The 22,432-nt window shown below is 43.5% G+C and overlaps 1 protein-coding gene across 1 annotated transcript; it reads left to right on the top strand.

The window, feature by feature from the left end:
* Positions 1-4,490: 4,490 nt before the first annotated feature.
* On the top strand, positions 4,491-15,347 carry ZNF488 (zinc finger protein 488). The gene is given in 3 exon segments (XM_045842249.1): positions 4,491-4,609; positions 14,122-14,997; positions 15,000-15,347. Coding segments are annotated over 2 exon segments (975 nt in total). The 5' UTR covers positions 4,491-4,609; positions 14,122-14,270; the 3' UTR covers positions 15,248-15,347.
* The last annotated feature ends 7,085 nt before the right edge of the window (positions 15,348-22,432 follow it).

The following is a 22,432-nucleotide window of genomic DNA, read 5'->3' as shown; positions in this document are numbered from 1 at the left end:
GTATTTGTTATGATAGCATCTGTGGCCAGTATTTTCTTTGTTGGAAGTCTTTAAACTGCTGAATTTATTTAATATTCATGCATACTATGGACTAAGTTGTGTACCCCACCCCCAATTCATATTTTGAAGCCATAACACACAATATGACCATATTTGAAGATGAGATTTTTAAAGAGGTGATTAAGGTTAAATTGGGTTATAAGAGTTGGGCCTTAATCTTATAGGGCTTGTGTCCTCATAAGAAGAGAAAGAGATATCAGAATTCTCTTTTGTGCAGGCATAGAGAAAAGGTAAGGTGAGGACACAGTGAGAAGGCAGCTTTTTGCAATCCAGAAAGAGAGGCCTCAGAAGAAATTAACCCTTCTGACACCTTGATCTTGGACTTTCAGCCTCCAGAACTGTGAGGTAATACATTTCTGTTGAATTAAGCCACCCAGCCTATGGTCTTTGTTATGGAAGCCCAAGAAGACTAACTAACACACTGGATTATTATTTAATGATTTTATTGCTTTTATCCATCATTTTAGGTAACATTTTTCTAGGAATTTAGACATTTATTCAAATATGTTGGAGAAAGTTGTTCAGAATATTTTTGATTTTTATATATGTGTTCTACCTGTAGTTATATTTTCTTTTTAATTCCTTTATATTACTTTATTATTAATTTTCTTTTCTATGCATTCACAACAGGGAGGATATTGCCACAAAGGTGTGAAAGTTAGATTTACTGTTTTAATTATAAAGCCGTGTACATAAAGATATATGCAGCAAGTATGTGGTAACTTCATGAGGTAACTACAAAGAAAAGGGTATTTTTAATAGCTTATGGGGGAGGTTATATATTTTTTAAAACATTGGAAGCACTTATTTTATGATCAATTTCATTATAGTATTATCTATATTAGTAAACTTTTTAAATAATTTTGGCTTGTTTTTACTCTTTTAATTTTTATAATCTACTTACTTTGTTTATTCTTTCTTTAAAATCTTCTTATCCTTTTCATTTTCATGGAATTTATTTTACTATTTTTATTCTAACATTTTTAGAAAATTATTTAATCATTTATTTTCACCTTTTTTTCTGTAACGTATGCTTTTTGGGTGGGGTCACAAATTTTCTTCTAAGTTTCTCTTTCATTGTATCTCATAAGTTTTCATATGTCATATTTTATTGCCATTTGATTTTAAGTATATTTTAATTTTAGTTCTGATTTTTCCTTTGATCCATAAGTATTACACATAAGATTTTAAATTTTCAACTGACATATTTTCAAAAATTATTTTTGCTAATTTCTACTCTAATTACATTGTGATCTGAATACATGGTCTATAGTATAGGACACCATTCTGTGTGGCGTGGACCCAGCTCCCACTTAGAGATGCACAGGACCCATGGCAACAGATAGGTTCTCCTGTGGGGAATCAGGCCTGCATTTTATCTAGACTACTATGAGACTTGCTCCTTCTAAAACTCCCTTACCCTGAATTGAGACAGAAAGTGCTTACTGTAACTTCCCAAAATCCATGCTAAACCTTCCAAGGATGAGTGTAACCAGTTCAACCATTTTTCCCTTTGCATTTGCAAATATCCTTCTTCTATGATGTGATTAGCAGCATCGTCTTTGTTTTTAAAGGTAACCACCTAAAGCAAACTTGTGCATAGTAAATGAGGACCATCATGTAATGTGCCCAGAAAAGAAATAAAGTTTGTTAAGATAAGGGTGGAGGCTTTTTCTCCCCTTGAGAGAGAAGCCATGCTGTCCCTTTTACTCCACAGGATTCAGTAGTCCATGTGAATTTCTCATATCTCATCTACAATGTGGTGGACCCCACAAGCTGGGGTCCACATCACTGTAGGGTACTATTTCTCTGAATTTTATTGAAAACTGTTTCAATATATAACTGGGTAGAGGATTATTTAAAAACCCATTAAACCAAGTTTATTTTATTGTTCAAATCCATGTTTTAAGTAATATTTTGTCTTCTTGACAAATGAGTATTGAAATTTTTCACTGTAATGAGTTTGACAAATTTCTCCTAATTTATGTCTCATTTTTCTTTATTATTTTTAGTTTATTAAGTGCATGCCAATTTAAATTTTTTGTAGCTTTCTGGAAAATTAAACTATTATTTAAGAATTTACTCTCTTTAACCCTAATACTGTTTTTCATGTGTTGTAGACTTCAGCCTTCTTTTGGGTTGCTCAGCATCTCTGACATATGTGTTTTCATTCTTTTACAGTCAAATTATTTATGTTCTTATGTATTAGATATGTCTCCTTTAAAGCATATAGCTAAAATTAAAAACAAACAAACTTGACAAATTCTGTCTTTATCTTGTAAGTCAAGCCCATTTACATTGTGGTGGCCATGAAAATGCAGCACTTAGATCTGTTTAACAGTAGGGAGTGTAATTGAAGGAGAGACTACTGTGGGCCCACCAGCCACTACCACAACCCACTCCAAAAGGACAGAGGAAACACCCCTGCTACCAGCCAATGACTGAGCCCAGCAGGCACACAATGCAGGCCCATGCCTAGGAGAGCTCAGGCTCCTCTAATAGCTCTACAATTCTGCGTGTATACGTCTGAAACTTTCTTGAAACATCTCTACCCTCTGAGACTCTACCTACCTAACTCTATTTCATCTTCACCCTTAAAAAAAAATTCTCTAAGTTGGTGATTGTCCCTGTGATTTGCAGCAGCTAGGTATTCTCAGTAAACGACAGGTTTTTTTCAGCTGTTTTGCTCTTCTTTATTTCTTGAAACCTTCTTCTTTCACCTGAGTTCAGTTTCCTTCATTCTGAAGCACCTTCTTTAGTAGTTCTTCTACCAAGGTTGTGTGGGTCATAACCTTAAACTTTGTACATCTGAAAATATGTTTTGTGTTCATTCTTTTCTAAAAATTTTAAATTCTTTTAATTTTTATTTTTCAAGTACATTTGATATTCAATATTATTTTATATTAGTTTCATGTGTACAGCATAGTAGTTAGACATTTATATAATTTACAAAGTGATCCCCTGATACGTCTAGAATCCACCTGGCACGTGCTCACTCTGGAATAGCAATTAAATTAGAGACAGAATTCTAAGTGCAGAGATAGTTTTTGAGGTTTTCCTGGATGTTATGCAATTTCACTAAAGCTGTGTCAGCACTCAAATTTGAGATTTGATGCCTCATTTCTGTCTTCATCAATGATCTCTCTTCAAAAAAGAAAAACTTTGCTTTAGAGATCATCCCTCAAATTTCTAATGTGTGTTCTGAATCTTTCTTTTCCCACCTCAGATTTATCATTTTTGTCCTTTACAATATGATTAATCTTTGTAATAGTTGCTCCAAAACTTTATGGAAAGCACAGAACTGGTAACCTCATGTTTCTACACCTCTTCCTCCCACAGACATCCAGAACATTTACTGACCTAATGAAAGAAGGAGCAGGGAGTCAGAGCAGGATTTCCTTTCAGTCCCTCAAGTCTTCCCCAATCTAATATGCACCCCCCCCCACCCTCAGGCTCAAATAATGTGACCCCCTGCACCTGGCTGCTATTGCAACCATTCTGATTACCTAAGACTACTCCCATCTCCTATCACTTATTACTCACTTCAAGGTAAAGCTCAAGACAGTTTAAGCCCTGGAATGTCACACACTCAGAAGCTATTCCTCCCCCTTTTCAGTCCTAGCCTGTCCCACCCTCCCTAGGTAGTTAAATTCTCAACACCTTTGCATTCTGTGAGGTCTCAGAATTTAGTGTTATCTGGCACAATCTATCATTTCACAGCTGAGGAGCCTCTTGAGAGGCAGAGGGCAGAGAAGTCTCCAGTGAAATCTGGGAGATTCTTGGGGCACCACAAAAATGCAGCGGGGAGCGGGGAGGAAAGTCCAGAACACTGACAAGGTCTTTGGGCAGGACAGAGGATCCGCAGCGGCAGGGCGTGGGCCATCTGGACTAACATCCCGATGGCTGTCGCCCTGGTCCCACAGACCCAAAAGAGAAGTCACGAAGCATAGGGCGGGTGAACAGCTGCAGGGGAAGCCTTGGCAGTGGCCCGGGGCCACGTCTAGAGGCAGCAGGGGGTGGGGTGGGAGGCCGTGAATGCACCTCAGGCTTGAATTGAGCCAGGATGCCTCCCCAGTCCTACAGGGGTCAGGCACCAGACACAGGCCTAGGCAGCTGGGACTTTGGGGCAGGGTTGTGGAGCTGAACCCCTGGAAGGACGGGGCTCCGCTGGTAGCAGGGGTGCAGGCTTATGCTGGAAGTGCAGAGCAAGTGTCAGCAGTTTCCTGGAAGCCCGTGTTCTTGGTGGGGCACTTGGCGGGTTCAGAGGCTATGTGAGTTCCTACTGTGGCAGGAAAAGAAACTGCTCTCTGTAACACTTGCAAGTTTTGTCCTGACAAAAGCTGAGTAAAAGTTATTTTTGGGTAAGGAGCGGCTAGCAAGACGTTGCTATGTAACATTATCTGAAGGTCATTATGCCTCTGCTTCTGAATGCTTGCTTTCAGCAGCTGGTTCCCCCTCCCACTCTGTCTGTTAACTGGTATATACAAAGGACCCCTAACCCAGCCTTTTTCAGCTCAGGATTTGGAATTAACCCCTGAAGCCCCACCAGGTAATAAAGTTTATGCTTTGTTATCTCCCCGCGTGTGTGGGTGGATTTTCCACAACACTTGGGGAAAGCCTGGGGGGGGCGGAAGGGGGCTCCTAGTGGCAGCGGAAGCAAAGGGGAAGGCAAACCCCAAGAGCCTGCAACTGGGGAGAGCAAGGTGAGACATGCTGTGCACTGCACAACCCCCCCCCCCCCCCCCGCCCTAGCCCCAGCCCCATCACCGAGCTGCGAGTGAGAGTGGGGGTCGAAATTCTTCTCAACTTCCTCTGGCCTTTCCCTAGGGAGATTTAGCTCTGCCTTTGACTGTCGGGTTCTTCCCTTCCCTCTGTCACTGGCTTTCTCTCCTTCTTCTCTAAGTGCCAACCTATCCTGCCCCTTTGCCTCTATATTCTGTCTTTTGTTTCCTTGTCTCTTCCTATTTTTCTCTCTCATCGATCTCTGTTTTTCTGGTCTACCTCTCTTTTGTTACATATTTCCCGTGTCCTACCCCTTTTTCTCCCTGCCTCTTTCTCTCTTCCTCTCTCCTCCACCCTTCTCCTTTCCCACAAGTCCGCCTTGGGTTTTTTTTCTCCTAGGTTGACGTTTTGGGCCACAGTTTTTTTCAATCATCCAACTATCCATTCACTCATCCTGTGTTGCTCTCTTATCTCATCCAGGGCTTGTCATCCTTTCTCCAGCAGATTGCCTCCAAAGGTCTGGCCATGTAGCTTGTTCAGTGTCTGTTGTGGGGAAAATACACAAATTATCTAGTTATAAATCTCTGAATTTTCAGGGTTGACTTAAAGAAATACTTGGCTTTCAAGACAAGGCATTGATTTAATACTTTTCTTGCCATTTCCTTGAGGCACAGACAGCACCTCACTAAACTAAAACTTGCACGGAAATTTAGGGGACATTGAGACTCACACCATCTTTGTGCGGAGGCTGTACAAGGCCAGGTAGGTGAGGAGGGAGGAGTTGGATTCAGAGCTCAGTTGTAGAGAGACAATAGTGAAGCCAGGGCTTTGCATGTGAAATATCTGGGTGAAAGTTGAAATAAGGAATTCACTGTATATTTTCAAAATATTTACTTGTCAGTGCTGCTGATGTGCAGAAATTAAGTTACATAATTAATGTCTGAGACAGATATTTTATAGCAATTATTATGGCATTTGAAACTACTGTTTTTGTGTACATTAGGTAGGACCATGGTGAAAATATTTCCTTTTTTTAAATATATTTTATTGATTATGCTATTACAGTTGTCCCATTTCCCCCCTTCCCTCCCCTCCACCCTGTACCCCCTCTCCCACCCACGTCCCCCCCTTTAGTTCACGTCCATGTGTCATTCTTATGAGTTCTTTAGCTTCTACCTTTCCTGTACTATTCTTGCCCTCCCCCTATCTATTTTCAACCTACATTCTATGCTACTTATTCTCTATACCTTTTTCCCCCCTCCCCTCCTCCCACCCCTCTGCTGCTAACCCTCTATGTGCCCTCCATTTCTGTGGTTCTGTTCCTGTTCTAGTTGTTTACTTAGTTTCTTTTGGTTTTGCTTTAGGTGTGGTTGTTAATAATTGTGAGTTTGCTGTCCTTTCAATATACATGTCTTTTCTTTATCTTCTTTTCTTAGATAAGTCCCTTTAGCATTTCATAAAATAAGGGCTTGGTGATGATGAACTCCTTTAATTTGACCTTATCTGAAAAGCACTTTATCTTCCCTTCCATTCTAAATGAGAGCTTTGCTGGATAGAGCAATCTGGGACGTAGGTCCTTGTCTTTCATGACTTGAAATATTTCTTTCCAGCCCCTTCTTGCCTGTAAGGTCTCTTTGGAGAAATGAGCTGACAGTCTGATGGGAACTCCTTTGTAGGATACTGTCCCCTTATCTCTTGCTGCTTCTAGGATTCTCTCCTTCGTTTTTACCTTGGCTAATGTAATTATGATGTGCCTTGGTGTGTTTCTTCTTGGGTCCAACTTCTCTGGGGCTCTCTGAGCTTCTTGGATTTCTTGGAAGACTGTTCCCTTTGCCAGATTGGGGAAGTTCTCCTTTATTATTTGTTCAAATAACTTTTCCACTTGTTGCTCCTCCCCTTCTGGTACCCCTATAATTCGGATGTTGGAATGTTTAAAGGTGTCCTGGATGCTCCCAAGGCTCTCCTTGATTTTTTGAATTCTTATTTCATCATGCTTTCCTGCTTGGTTGATTCTATCTTCCTTCTGGTCCACTGTATTGTTTTGAGACTCAGATTCCTTCCTTTCTCTATTGGCTCTCCTCCGTGTATCTTCCTGCATCTCTTTTATGGTAACCTGCATCCTTTCATCTAAATTGCGCCCAAAATCAACCAATTCTGTGAGCTTTCTGATCACCAGCCTTTTGAACTGTGCATCTGATAGATTGGCTATTTCTTGGTCGCTCAAAAGGATGAGTCCTGGGGGACTGATCTGCTCTGTTGTACACATGTCTTATGTCTTTCCCCGTCTCTCCTATTTTTCTTTTTTTCCCGGTCTGGTAGCTCATGTTACGGTGGGGGGTGGAGCCTTAGGTGTTCACTGGGCGCCCCAGTCGCTAGATTGTGACGTTATATGTGGGGGCGGGGGCGGGAGCGGGGACGGGAGGGAATCAATGGCAGCAGTTCAGTTCTCCTGGGCCCAGACCCTTCCCCGGGCTCCTGGGCTGCGAGCTCTGCCCTGGTCCACAATCGCTGCCCCACTGGGTCCGGCAGCTGCAGCTTGAATACTCAGGGATCACCGCTGCGTTCTTGCGCCCCGGATGGCTGTCGCGCTGATTCCGCGCCAAACTTTCTCCAACCTCCGCGCGCCTCCGACCCGCGCCAGCCCCGCGCCCGCTCGGCTCGTCGTCTCCTACCAGTCTGGATGAATGGGTCTACTTCAACTTCTTGGCTGTCTGACTTCCATTCAGATAAATCCTCTATCAGTTCTGTGTGTTATGCTGACCGTAATTTATTGTTGTTATAATCTTGGTTGTGCGAGGAGGTACGGTGCATCCACCTATTCCATCTTGCCGGAAGTCCCGAAAATATTTCTTAACATCATATATTGTCCTAGACACTTTCTAAGTGAAGAAATCTAGATGAATAAACATTAGTCATTTTAAGGAATAAAGTAGAAGTATTGAATATCAAAACATTTTTTGCTTTTTGTTAAAAATTTAATTTTATCAGAGACATGATTCAATTATTTAATGATATTTTTATAACATACATTCAAACACATGTATACTTAAACTACATATGTGTGTATACACACTAAACTGTAAGGAGAAAAGTTGTTTGTTTTAAAGCTGTTAATTACTATGTAACATTTGAAGCTTTGAGTTTTATAAATAAAAAGTTTACTGTTATTTTTAATAATAATTCAGCTACTTCACTGTTCAGTTGATATAGGTAAGGGAATTTATTAGTAGATAAATCACATGGAAGTGAGCAGAAATTAAATATAATGAAAGAGGATTGAAGTATGTCTATTGAAAGAATCTTTCATTTTAGATCAAAGAATGTTGAACAACTTCATAGGTATATGTACGGAACTTTGATTTGGAAGACTATTTTATTGATTGGACAGTCAATTTGTCTTCTAAGTTGTTTTAACCACTGACTTCCAATGTGTTAGAATTCTGGGGTGGTGTGGTGTGGGTGAAATGGATGCTTTTCAAATGATTAGATTATCATGTGTGCTTTGCTTAGATTTCTCTTTCAGAAACCCATGAGGTGACAACTTTTCTTTAAAACAGATAACTACACCATTTAAAAAAAATTCAAGGTTAAGTCTTAAACTGAAATGCTTTAATTTTTTTTTCTTTAAGTAGGCTGTAATTATACTTTTTAGTAGATGACACTATTGTTGGCATCAGGTAGAGTCTGGCTGGGAAATCTGATTTACAACCATGGATTTTTCCCCTGAAGGCAGCCACTGGAATTGGCCCACATGGCCAAGTTAGGTCTCTGACTCACCTTATATGGGTCTTATGGCTGGCTGCATCCCGGGAATCCTGCATTTAGTTTTACTTGAACACAGCAGACATTGATGCTGGCATATAGGCATAGCTGGACATGGAACCTATGGGAGCTGCCCTGGAAGCCTTCCTCTCCCCCAGCTCCATGGCATCACCAGCCAGCCTCCAGGGAGCCTGGATAACTCTTTGGTTTTTAATTTTCTCAGGGTTCCAGCATGAAGAAGATGCCTAGAAAACATGTGTGTTTCTCTTCTCAGGAAAATCCAGGATCTCACAATCCATAGTTAGAAGAGGCTGATACATGATTATCCTTTGGAATTTTCCTAAAAGATTTGAGAAGCATCTCCAGAGTTTAGGGAACCAAAGTAGCACAGCAGATATTTACTGTGCTCATTTGTTTTAGCTGAAAAGAAAGGCAAACACAGGAAGGCACTGCAGGGCCATGTAGATAGTGTCACTGAGTAAAATCTAGCTTCTGAACTACAGCTTGGAACTACTGGAGGCTAATTAGCTGACTCATGATACAGAGTATCTTTACGTATCTCAGGAAAATTGAGGTCATCCAGTTATTTGCTACTGGATCTGTCTTCTGTAAATGGAGCATAGGACGAGGAAAGTGCCAGCCATTTGGTCACTCATTAAACGCCACTGTGCACTAGTCCTTGGGTGCACAGGAATAGAGGGAAGGTGGTCATGACTTTGACTCTGACCCTTTGCACTAGCATGATAATTGATTAATTGATACTACCTAACATTTATTGATTGAAGTAGGCTCTTTAGCACTTGGTTATATTAATCCATCTAATTTTTATAACCATCTAATAAAGCGGGCACCAAGGTGATCCTTTTTTTGAAAATGGGAAACAGAGGCAGAGGGAAGATCAGCACCTTGCCTAGGCTGATCAGTTTGGTAAGAGCAGAACAAGCATTTGACCCAAGAGCCTGTGCACTTCTATGTGATATAAGGCTTGATGATTACATGGGACAACCTGGGTATGGTATGAAAAGGAAAGTAATATGGGAGAATGTGGCAAGTACTTCCCAGATGAAGGAATGATCCGAATCTTTAGTCAGTACCTTGAGAATGGGTAACAAACAAAGAAGCATATGCTTTTAACACCATGGGTGGGTGAGGCTTCATTTCATATAATGTAGCACTTCCCCTGTTGGTCAGTAGAATCCTGGTTGGTAGCCCAGTAACTTTGGGAGCCTGGGGGAGAAGCATTCCCATGGTAGGGAAGGCTGGATATAGTCAGACACCTTGTGGACTTGGGAGCTGTTTCAGAGATCATCACTTAGTAATCCCATGATCTAAAGGCTTAGAAATTGTTGAATAGTTTGAGATTAAAATCACTTTCTTTTCATTGGAACAACATAGGTGGTACTCAAAGATGTCTGTGTGGCTCAGAGAATGTGTTACTGAGTTCAGACTGAAAGAACTGAGAAGAACAAGAAAAACCCCTTCTCAGGACACATATGATAGAGAGTGATGAGGACCAGTAAATAGTATCACAGGGTGAGATCCTAGAATAAATTGAATTTATTGAAGAGAGCAGAGGACAACAAAGTGTTCATTAATATTTGTAGAGGGCAAGGAAAACAAGGGCTGCATAGACCCACTGGCTGCCAGGGCAGCTGGTGTCTGTGGCAGGAGAAAGAAGAAGGAGCAGCTTCTCTTTGCCTGGGGGCAGAGAACCATCCCCCAGTTTCAAAGGACACTAGTAGGTATAGGTAGGAAAGGAGAAGTGAGACAGTGCATGTGGCCTGGGCATTTGGTCTTCTGTCCCTGAACTAACTGGCCAGGGCATGGAGTGACCCCAGAGATGACATCACATATCTGTAAAGGTCCTCTGGGTACATGATAGAGGTGCAGGTAGCCTGGAGCTGGATGAGACTCCAAGTCTGATGCTGACCTTAGAAAAGAGCCTCAGAGTCTATCAGCAAGAAGAGTTGAACATCCGAAGTTGTCAGGGGCTCACTGAGGGGAAGGCATGTCAGACTCACATCATTTTCCATTTTGAGAAGCTTGGATCTGGTGATTGTTGCAGACAGAGTGGACTGAGATTAGATGGGACTGCAGGCAGTGTTTTGTAGGATGTTCTTTGCACTTGCCCAAGTAACTTTACCCCAGTAGTACTGATTCATGTGAGAGTTAGTGACCCTCAGGGATATTGGGAGTCATGCCAAAAGTCAGTATCTTTATTTGCTCCTTTTCTTTTCCCTTTTTCCTGCTCTTCCTCCTCCCCCTCATTATTATTATTTTATATTATATCATTTCCTTGTCTTCTTTCTTCTCCTGATCATTATTGAGATTTGTCTTGCAGCTTTGATGGAGGGTGAAGTTGGATGGATATCTAACACAGCAGTTAGCAGAATCCAGATCCACCATGTCTCAAAAAGCTAAAATGCAGCGCTCAGTTTAGCAACATGGTATTTGGAAAATTGAGGGTGAAAGCACTTGGGCTGAGACATGCAACTTTCCTCATATGGGTCTTGTGAAAATGCCATGAAGTAAGGTGATTAAGCCTAAGGCATGTAGATACTTAAGTAGTCAATAAACAATGATTTCTATTCTTAGATCATAAAGGAGACTGGTAACAAATATTCCATCCTGTAGTAAGACTACATATCCAAAAGTTCAGTGCTGAAAAGAGGGTCTCATCTGTGGCTCAGGGCACTCTGTACAGTCCTGGCAACAGTGCCCACACAGCTGTGGTTGGCAAAGATTGTCTGAGTTGTGAAGGCAGCCCATTGGTGCTGTCTACAGAGGGATGTTGGGGTGCAGCAAGATCAGGAGGACAGCAGGGAGGCTCCTGCCCAGGCTTGGGGAAATATATCTAGATGATAGTTTTAAAATATCATCTAGAGAACTGCCTGAGAGAACGAGAGAGAAGGGGATGCAGAGATGTGTGTATGTACTATATGTGTATTTGAGTATGAGTGTATGTGTATGTGTGAATGTATAAGTATGAGTGTATGTAAGTGTGGGTGTTTATGTGTGAGAGTATAAGTATACATGGGTATGCATTTTTTTGTTTTGTTTAATTCTCACCCAATGATATTTTTTATTGATTTTAGAGAGAGAAGGCTGGAGGCGGGGGAGAGAGAGAGAGAGAGAGAGAGGGAAACATAGAGGTGAGAGAGAAACATGGATTAGTTGCCTTCCATATGCACCCCAATGGGGGACTGAACCCACAACCTAGGTATGTGCCCTGACCAGCAATTGAATCTGCAACCATTTTGGTGCTTGGAATGATGCTCCAACTAAAATGAGCCATTCTGTCAGGGCCTGGGTGTGTGTTTCTTTGTAGAGTTCATGGAAGCACAGCAACAGGGCTTCAAGCCAATCAGTTACTTTTTGAGAAATGGAGAGAATTGGCTTGATAGATTTGGAAAGTATTGTGGAGATAATTTAGCTCAACCCTAGTTTTTAGATGAGAAATTGAGGCTGAGAGAGGTGGGTAGTCAGTTCAGGGGAACCCAGTGGACTGATATGGCTGCCTCTGCCTCTTCAAGAAACATTGGCCAGCACTAATCTCTGATGTCAATGGCATCCTTTTTGAAGAATTAGTTTGGAAGGTATATTAAGAAAGTCTCAGATCCCCCTGGAAGTACTGTTTGGACTTGGTGCTTACCACCAGGGCACTGTGAGGGTGACATGGGTAGTTCAATTAAAGCAGGCTTTAGGGACACACATTTGGGTTTCTGATGTGGACTTTGGCCAGCAGTGTCCATGGTGTTGTGGATGAGATGAAACAAATTCACACAGACTACCAAAGTCCTGTGGAGGAAAAGGGACAGCTTGGCCACTCTCTCAAGGAGAGAGTGCCTCGACCCTTGCCTTGACAAGCTTTTACTGGCTTTCTGATAGCATACATGAAAGAAGGTTTTCATTCATTATGCTTAGGTTTGCTTTAGGTAATTAATTTTTTCAGATAACAAAAGAAAGGATGTTATTGATTACTTCCTACATATTTACAAGGAAAACTGTTGCAAATGCAAGGGAACAATAAGAGTAATTGATCTGGTTATACTTCAGTCCTTGGGAGAATTAGCACAGACTTCAGGAAGTTACTTTAAAGATATGCAGTAAGCATTTGCTGCTTCAACTCAGGGTTAGGGAGTTTTAGCAAGAGCAAGTTTCAAAGCAGCATAGGTACATTGCAGGCCTGATTTCCCATGGGAAAGCTGATCCGTGGGTTTGGTGTCCTGTGTGCCACCACACACCTATGGGCTTTCCAATAGGGCTGGGCTACATTTGCCATTGCCAGGAAGATCAGTTCCCTATAGGTTTCAATCCCAGCTGCACCTCCTGCTTGCAGGGGATATTGGGCAGGATGTGTAGCTTTCCAAAACTTGTGTCCTTCCATCTGTGAAACAGGGCAAAGATGGAAGGAAATGACATATGCAAAACACCCATCATAGACTCCTGCCACTGAGATAGAGGGAGGGCAGGGTGTCTGGGCTTCCTTCTCTATGTGGGGCTGGAGGCAGGGCAAGAAGAAAGAGCTGACATGAGCCCACATGGTATTTGTACTTAACAAGCCCATGGAGGTACCTGTGAAGAAGCTCAGCCACCTACTCCTTAGGGTCTTTATGGGCCTGGGAATAAATATTTTCTGATGATGAAAATTTGCAGCAGTCAGTCAACTATGGCCTAGCAGTACTATTCACCAGCTGAGGTGGGATGCTTGAAGATGGGTTTCCCAATTTCTAGAACTTGTGATGGAGCTGATTAGGGAAAGGCAGGAATGAATGCCTCCCCAGCAGGGCTGATGGCACCCTCTCCTCCTTGGTGCTACCCTCATATACGGCCACTATATATCTCTCCTTGAAGCCTCAAGAGCAAAATAGAAGCTGGGTTACCTTAGTATGTCCAGCAGGTAGGCGCAGAGGATAGTTGACAGTTGCCAGGTGAACACAAAGAAAGAAAGTGGATTCATGTGTGAGGAGAACCAAGTGTTTTCAGTTCCAGCAAGCAGAGACAGGAGAGACCCTCACTTGTTCCTGGGGTAGGGCCAAGTAGAGAGGTGGCTGCCCCCTGTACCCCACGCCCTGTGTATGGGGTACAAGGGGAAGCCAGGCACACCCCCAGACCCACCCTGTCATACCTGGATATTTATTGCTTCAGCTTCTATCTCTCCACACATGTGTACCTGCAGGGACTCCTGTCCCCAAGTGCCTAAAGTTCTTGGCACTTCTGAAGATTCAAGGTGGAAATTAGCATGCTGTGTAGCAAGGAATGCAAACATCCCTAAATCAGTGTCCAAACATGTAAGAGCTGTCAACAGAATCATAACTGGCTGGTTGATGTGTGCTCCATTAATACACTAGCTGCTGTCTGGATGCTAACAGGTGTGGAGAGAGTAGTGAGCCACATCTCTGGGTGGTAGCATTGTACAGTGTAGTCGTTCCTCCCTGATGGAGTCCTGGAGGTGAAAGCATGTGGCATAGAGCTCTAAGACAGGGTGAGTTGTGGCATCTGTAGTAGTCAGGACCCTTTGAATGCAAACAAGTGAAGAGTACCTCTCTCACTGCCTGCTGCTTCCTCTCTCTACAGAGTCCTGTGGTCCAAGTGTTGCTGGCTCAACCAGTAAGGGAGCTCTCCAATTTCACAGCTCTTACCTGGGCCAACCCTTCTAGAATACCGAAGATGATAACTGTTGGAGTGTCCACCTTGCTCAGCTACCCCAGGCCCTGCAAATCAGCATGGCTGCTCAGAAGAGGATTCTGCATAGCCCTTCATCTGAAAATAGCCAGTGGCTTAGTAAACCCAAGCAAAGTGAGGGCTGCAAGCCAATGCAGCTGGAGAAAGCAAACTTCCCAGGCTCCAAGGGTACTATCGGTGGGGGTGGCCAGGATAAGACCAGTGTGGAGCTGGCACTGGTAACACCCCCAGGGAAGGTTTGACTGGGAAAGCCATTGGCCCAGAAAGTGTGCTGGAAACAGGAGCAGAGTGCCTTGATGGAGGTGCCACAGCTCAAGAAAAGGCTACAGGACAGACAAGCCAAAGATAGGGAGCATGGTGCCCTCACAGGCCAGCCTGGCCCTCAGCAGCAGACCCAGGACATCCCCAGGAAACCAGCTGGCAGCACAGTCTTCTCTGAGTGGCCCAGCAGAGCCCAACAGGAGCAGAAAAGTGCCTTCAGCAAACTAGCAGAGCCCAACAGGAGCAGAAAAGTGCCTTCAGCAAAACCTGGGTCAGCCTCTCTTTTCCAGGCAAGCAGACCTGCAGATGCCATGAGGGAGCTGTTGGGACTCATCAAGATGGTAGATTTCCCTTGTTGGGGTCAACTTTCCAATTCTAAGCTTTTGGTGGGTGATTTTTGGAACCTGCAAATGCTGCCACAGAACACTCATCTCTGCAGTGCTTTTCTGGGTACACTGTGGCTTAAGCATGCCATGGCCCAGATACCTACACCCTTGTCATCATCTTCCCCTGCCTCCTACCACCAATGTTCCCTTCCCAAGGCTTGTCCACCCAGAACTGGTGTGCAAAGTGCAACCTCTCCTTTCACATGACCTTGGACTTGTTTTTTCATATGTGGACCCACCACAAAAAGGAACATGCAGGGCCTGACCTACATTCTAAGAAGCTGACAGAAGAGGCACTCACATGCCCCATTTGTCATGAGTACTTCTGGGAGCACCACCATCTCTCCCAGCACATTACTACTCACAGTTAACAGGTGGCTGTGGAACAAACCTCTAAGTGCAGTGACCACCATTTGGCAAGGACAAAAAATGGTTTGCCAGGGCTTCCTTTGAAAAGACAATTTGCAGTTGTCTGTGAGGCTGTCTGCAATGAACAGCTTGGTCATAATTAGCAAAATTGCTTGGTTGTGATATGCTTTGAAATAAAGTAATGAAATAAAATGATGTGTTTTGCTAACCCAGGGTATTGGGGCTACTAGGCACAAAGTGTCTCTAGTAGCTTCAAGAATTGGGGGCCCTGCTCCTCTCCCCATTCCTTTTCCCCCTTATAGAGCCAAGTGTGGCACACAGAATGGGCTTTAGATGCAGACAAACTTGGATCTGAGTCTTAGCCCTTTTAAATATTAGACCTGACCTTGAACAAATTGCTTTAATTGTCTGAACCCCAGTTTTCTCATCTGTAAAATGTAGTTTATACACCCATGTTTTGGGAGATGTTTTAGAGGGTTACATGGAAAGATGTAAGGGAAATGGCCACCACAGTGCCTAGAGCAGTGTGATCACTGTGTAAATAACATGTATTATCATGATCCAGATTTGTTACAAAACAAAATCTAGGTGGCAAACCCAGAGTACCTACTTCTCACTAGGGGATCTGTGGGTCAGTTGTGGTTGACGAGGTTTTTGCTGGCTTGGCTCCAGGTCACATATTTAGGTCCATGCTCTTTTTCTCTGGAACTGATGGGCTACCAAGTTCATTCTTCTCTCATGGTTATGCTAAAGCACTAGAGGGCAAGTCCTAATACACAAACACATCTCAGTCCTGATGCAGACCCTGGCTCCTGGGGTCTGCGGCGTTATGGATGAGACGAAACAAATTCACACTGACAACCAAGTCCTGTGGAGAAAAAGGGATGGTGCAGCTTCTCTCTCAAGAGGAGAAAAGCCTCAGAGAGCCTTGGCTATTCTCTCAAGAGGAGAGTGCTTTGACCCTTGCCTTAACAGGCTTTTATTAGGTTCAATTTGCACAGGAATACAGGGTGTATACGTAAAGTTCATCAATCATTGTCTCAGGCAGAAATGATTAAACAGTAGATAACAGTCAAAGAACTCTGAGAGCTTATTCTCAGTCAGGGTCAGATAGTTAAAGGTCCATAGAACTTTGGGGAACAAACTCGCTTCCTGCTTGGACACTTATCATTTAAATTGAGGTTATTAGCAAAGTAGGTTTCATAGGATTTTATGCATTCTTTCTTAAGCCTGATCACCCTAGGGAACCCACCCTTTCTGGCACAGGGCCACAAGCACTTCCAGCATTGTTTCAGGCTTAAGTTAGACAGGGGAAGTAAGGCAGCTAAGAGATTAGGAGACTTCTTGAAGACAGAATGAGGACTCAGGCTGTGTCAAGGCCGAGGGGTGAGGGTCCATCACCCCCTTTTTCTGTTGCCCCCCAAGTACTTCCCTGAGGGCCCCTTCATGACCGTGCCTGTCTTAGGTTGTCCCTCTTTTAAGGAGTCTTACTCATCCAGTCAGCCACTAGGGGCCAAGCAGGGTGAAGAGAAAGAGGGCAGAGGTGGTGCCCCTACAAGGAAGATAAGCTTTGTTTCCTAAGTGGTTTATGGTCCCAAAGTTTTTTACTCAGCCTTAGCCATGGGGATTTACAGCTTCTGAAAACAGGCAGGGAAGTTCCTAACAGTCCTCTGGGTCACTTCTGGTAATGTTTTTTGGCTAAAGCAAGTCAATGGCCAAGCCCAATGTTAAGGAGTAAAATGTGCATGCTGCCCATGGTGAAGCCATGATGAGCAAGTGAGTGTATAATCCTAATATAGGAACATGAAGAATCAAGATCAACAATTCAGCCATGATTTTTCACATTCTGAATATGTAAAAAGGGAAAAATGGAACAACACACCTCTCCATCTATCACACAACCCTTAGCTCTAAGGAAGGGAATATGAGCAAAAGTTTAAAGCTGAAAACACTGATGATTGGAAGAGTTCTGGTTTCTATTATTTTCTCCTCTGCTTTTCCATGTTTGCCCTTGCTAACTTCAGGTCATAAACTCTGACATCATGTGGGCTAGTTTTATGAAGGCCATTTCTTGGTAGTTCTTTTGAGTCAATGCAATTTTTTTTTGATGGATTTCTACTTCACTTTCAGGATTTGTTCGTCTGACCTGAAGTTTGTAGCCCTCTGGTGGGGCCTCCATTGCAGAGCTCAGGCTTGTGGTTGGTAACATGGGAGACATGCCTAAGTCAGACCTGTGGGGAGGGAGGCCTCTTGAGGACTGGGGACATGAGCTGAGCTTCAAGGTCCAGCAGGCTTTGCTGATTCAGACAGGGAAGGCAGTGGCTGAGGAGAAGAGTAGTCTAGAGCTGCAGAAGTTCTAGGGTGCTGCAGGGCCAGCACAAAGAGGACAAGGTGGGGAGGCAGCCCTCAAGAGGAGATGGAGAAACACAAAGGCCACCAAAGAGAAGAATTTGGATCAGGGTTTGGGAGGGCTCGCTCCTAGAAGTACTTGGAGGGAAACTCTGGTTTCATTCGGAAGGGAAGGATGTGCTAGAGAGAGGAGATGACCCCCTGAAGCATTTTCTTTTGCATTTTGAAGGAGCCAGAAGTGTTTCCCTGTGGGCACCAACAGAGCACCTCCATTCTCACAGGGAAGCTTGGAGGATCCACTCTCCCTGAGAGAGACTAGGAATGATCTGCAGGCCAGCCCCTTAGGAAGCTATGTGGGGGCAGAATTTGCCCACAAAGATGCTGTTCCCAAATCAGTTTGAAGCTGCAAGGGGCCTCCCTCCTCTGCTGTCCTATGTGGGGCAGAAAAGGTTTGAACTTGAGGCTCCACAGTATGCATTGACTTATACCATTTAACCTGCATGTCACACTCAGGAGGTAGACATTTAATTCCCATTTTATTGCAAAAGAAACTAAACTCCAAGAGGTTAACTGACTTTCCTAAGACCATGGGTTTAAGAACAAGACCCCAGGATCTCCTTTTTCATTTTGAGTTCATATCCTTCCTAGCCTACTACACATCTCCTCAGTGTGTTCATGTGTCATCATGAATGGTTTGAAAACTAGGATTGGGCATTGATTTCAACTTGCACCCTGACCCCCCACCACACATACACATTTCTTTTGCCTTTCTTTTTAGCATTTTTCATTATCTTGAGTACTATGTTGTTTAACTGATTTGTCTTGTTTACTGTGTCTTCCATCAATGGAATGTAAGTTTCATGAGGGATTTTTGCTGCTTTGCACACTGCTGTATCCCCAGCAGACAGAACAACATAGGTACATAGCAGTTGTTCAACAGGCATTTTTTGTTTGTTTGTTTTAGTATATTTTATTGATTATGCTATTACATTTGTCCCTTTTTTCCCTCTTTACACCCTTCTGCTCTATACCCCTCCTCCAGCATTCACACCCCCCACTTAGTTCATGTCCATGGGTCATACATATAAGTTCTTTGGCTTCTCCATTTCCTATACTATTCTTAATCTCCTCCTGTCTATTTTGTACCTACCAATTAAGCTTCTTATTTCCTGTACCTTTCCTCCCTCCTCCTCCCTCCTTCTCCCCACTGAAAACCCTCCATGTGGTCCCCATTTCTGTGATTCTGTTCCTCTTCTAGTTGTTTGCTTAGTTTGTTTTGTTTTTGTTTTTAGGTTCAGTTGTTGATAGTTGTGAGTGTGTAGTCATTTTACTGGTCATAGTTTTGATCTTCTTTTTCTCATTTGTTAAAGGAATGAATGAAATGCCTGGTTCCAACCTCACTGCTGACAAACTTTGAATCAACTTCTCACAGGAGTTTTGACATCTGTCAAACTGTGTGCATAGCCATCCTCCTCTGGTTTATTGGATTGGTTCATAATTTATTTGAAATCACTTTGAGAGGCATAAATTCATTATGCTAAGACAGAATAGAAATTTAGAATTGAGACTGTGGAATTCTAATCCATTCCCTCATTTTATAGCAGTAAGCATTTATGTCCACTGATAAGCTGACCTACAGGGTGTTGCAGGGCAGGTGGTGGTGAGGTTAAGGCCAGGATTCCTGAAATACCTATGAGAGCTCAGTCTGTGAGTCTTCCTGGTCTGCTGCACTCCTCAAGGAACCACAGCATTCAAAAGCAAGGGAGATGTTATGAAAAATAAATAAATTTAATCTAATTAAATTAATTCAAGTTATGAAGAAGCATAACAAAACATCTAGATTTTTAAGAGGAATTTAGTTAGATAAAAATTGACTTTGACAATGGAGTTTATTTTGGTAAAAACTGAGATAAATGCAAGTTGCTTTGCAGACATTTAAATTGACAAACTGAAAGATGACTTATAGAGGTGATGGTTTGCAGCTTATTAATGTAACAGTTGCTATTTGTCACCAGGCTGGGTTCCCAAAGTCTACTTGGCAGTTGAATCCTGTCTTAATTCACTCTTTTCTCCTGCCCTCCTTTCTCTACTGGAGAGCAGTCACTTTTAATGGTGACTTTGCCCTCTCTCTGTCACGTTCTATTCCATTTAAGGGTTGGCTGGTGCTGTTGCCACAAAACATCACATGAGCAGGTATGAATTTTCCCCTACAATTCTTGGCTAAAAATGGTCACATTCCTTAAATTCTCTACATCGTATTTAATTTTCTCTGCAGTCCAGTTCTTTGGCTTTGATATGCAACTTGTCTTTCAGAAATTTCCCTCCTGCTTCCCAAGTTCAGTGAAAGTTGCCCAGCACTCTGCACCTAAGAAAGTAGCCTCTTAACATCATACCACCTCCTTATGCTTCCTTGCTGTCTTTACCACTATTTTCCTACAGGCACTGTCCTCTCATCTACCTCTCCCATGGTCTTGAGTCTTTGGCCACCTAGGGACTGGTGGCCAAAATGAAATGCATAGACTTAAGGAAGCATATTAGTGATGGTGGTGATGAGGAGAGGCAGGAATCACCAGCTGGACATACTTAACTCTGTTGTGGTCCCAGTCTTCAAACAGGCCAGGTGCTGGGCCTGGCACTACTGACCTCATCCATACAGCCCTATTCCTCTGGGCACAGGAAGAGAATTCTCCTTCAGGTGAAAGACAACAATTGTCTCAAGGTTAACCATGCATCCTTTCTTATTTTGGAAGGTGCTTGCATCCCTTAGAGGTAGCAGGCTTGCCCTGCAAGCCACTTCTTTTCAGAAAAATGGTTAACAAATCCTGGCTATTTGCATGATGTTTTTGATTTTTTGTAGTCAAAATCATGTAGGAAGTCTAAGATCACATAGCAAGATATAAACCCTATAGAAAATAAACCCACTTTTCCTATGTGATTTGATTTGTGCCACTTCTTAGGAGAAAATAATTTTTTGAAACCAATATTGAATGTGGAATGAAGAGATAGTGCATGCTGGGAGGAGGGTTGGTATTCACTAAATTCAATTTTTTCTTCCCTGGCCATACTGTGTTTTCCTGGGGCAGGAGACAGGAAGCCAGTGGCCTCTGATACCCTTGCTATTCTAAGCTGCTTGGATTAGGAGGCTATTTTTAGTACCAGCTGTCCTGGTCAGTAAGGCAATAAATAGGTCCTTGGGCCAAGTGGCATAATCCTCAGGGGCCAGGAAATGCAAGATGGGCACCATAGAGTGGGGACTTCAGAGGAAGGTTTCCTTGTCCACCTGTGTAATTTGGACTGCATCATTTTTTTCTTTTTGAGCTGTGTCCTCTCCTTGCATTAAAGCTGTGTAGATAACCAAGGCCCACAAACATGTGGGCAGATACAGGGACATGGGAAGCAGGAGAATGAGATGGGAGAAGAGCCAGTCCTCTCCTCTGGTGCTCCAGCCCTCCCTGAAAAGAAAGGACCTATGGGATCTGGCAGGTGACCCCTTTAAACTCCTACCTGGGTATGTCCCTGGCCCCTGCTTCCTAGGGTGAGGGTGAGTCAGGTATCTAGCAAGGATCCTGATGGTGAAAGCCACCATTCCTTTCCTCTTCTAATTACACAGATCCTGGCACAGGCATGGCTTGTTCCTGTTGGTCAACATTTGGATGTGGGCCCCTGGACCTCTGAGCTACTTCCCTTCATCCCACTTACACTCACCCTAGCCCTGTGTCTCATCCCCATCCTCTGCTGCTGCTCACATCTGGTCCCATGTCTTCTGTGCCTCCACAGCTTGCCATGGCTAGTCTGGCCCACTCGGGACATAACTGGGATGGTACAGGAGGGAGAGATGGACTTAGCATGCCATGTGTTTCTTTATCCATATAATGACCCCATGGTTTGGCTACCCAGAATGTGGTCTGAGTTGCTATGCAACACAGACCATCCGGAGTCCTACAGCCACTCCAGCACCAATGGATGGAGGGACAGATGGCCACCCTCATCCCTCATTGCTTTCCTAGGTTGACTTCCCTCCTTACCATGTTTCCAGGAGGGCCAGAGAAATAAGACCCCTTGAATACCTGTATCACATAATAATGCCTTTTCAGTAAACAGGGGCCTCATTTGTTCATTAACTAATTCATTCATTCATTCATTCATTCATTCATTCATTCATTCATGGTGTGCCAAGCTTTCCTCCCAGGTACCAAGCTTGTTTGGGCTTGGGGGTGCAGATACAAGCAAGCTAAGTTTCTATCCCTGAATGCCCCACAGAACAGTTGGGGTGACTAATGATACAAGAGAGATGAGCACTGTGGCAGAGGTGTTCAGGGGACTGTGGAAGTGCACAGAGAAATCAAGGACTTCATTTGATCAGGTGACATCAGAGCAGGTTCTGGGGAGAAAGGGGTTGCTAGACAGCATGGAAAACCTGACACACCACAAGCCCTTTGCTAGGTTGGGGTCCAGATGTCCACAGACCAAAGAAAACAGGTTGGGGGTACAGGAGGCAGACAACAGCCTGGCCCAGCCCCTCTCACTGCTGGGTAGTGGGACCCTTGAGGAGTCCTCAAGCAGTGGGAGACATGAGAAGGTTGCATGGTAGGGCGGAAGCCCTGGCTGGAGGCTGAAGCACAGAGATGAGACAAGAGGCTGTGGTGGGGATTTACACATAGATCCAGGACCCGAAGACAAAGGAGACAGATCGCAGGTGGGCCTAGAACAGAGTGCTATTAATTCAGATAACTCTTCTTGGTCCTGATTACTGTGTGGGCACAGGGTAGATAGACAGGGGGCTGAGAGGATAAAGTCAGAAGTGGCTCCCAGATCTCTATCTTGTGTGTCTGTATTGT

This window comes from Phyllostomus hastatus, unplaced genomic scaffold (assembly GCF_019186645.2).
Source record: "Phyllostomus hastatus isolate PE091 unplaced genomic scaffold, TTU_PhHast_1.1 phas_contig_38, whole genome shotgun sequence".
Lineage (NCBI taxonomy): Eukaryota > Metazoa > Chordata > Mammalia > Chiroptera > Phyllostomidae > Phyllostomus > Phyllostomus hastatus.
This window is presented reverse-complemented; position numbering and strand designations above follow the sequence as displayed.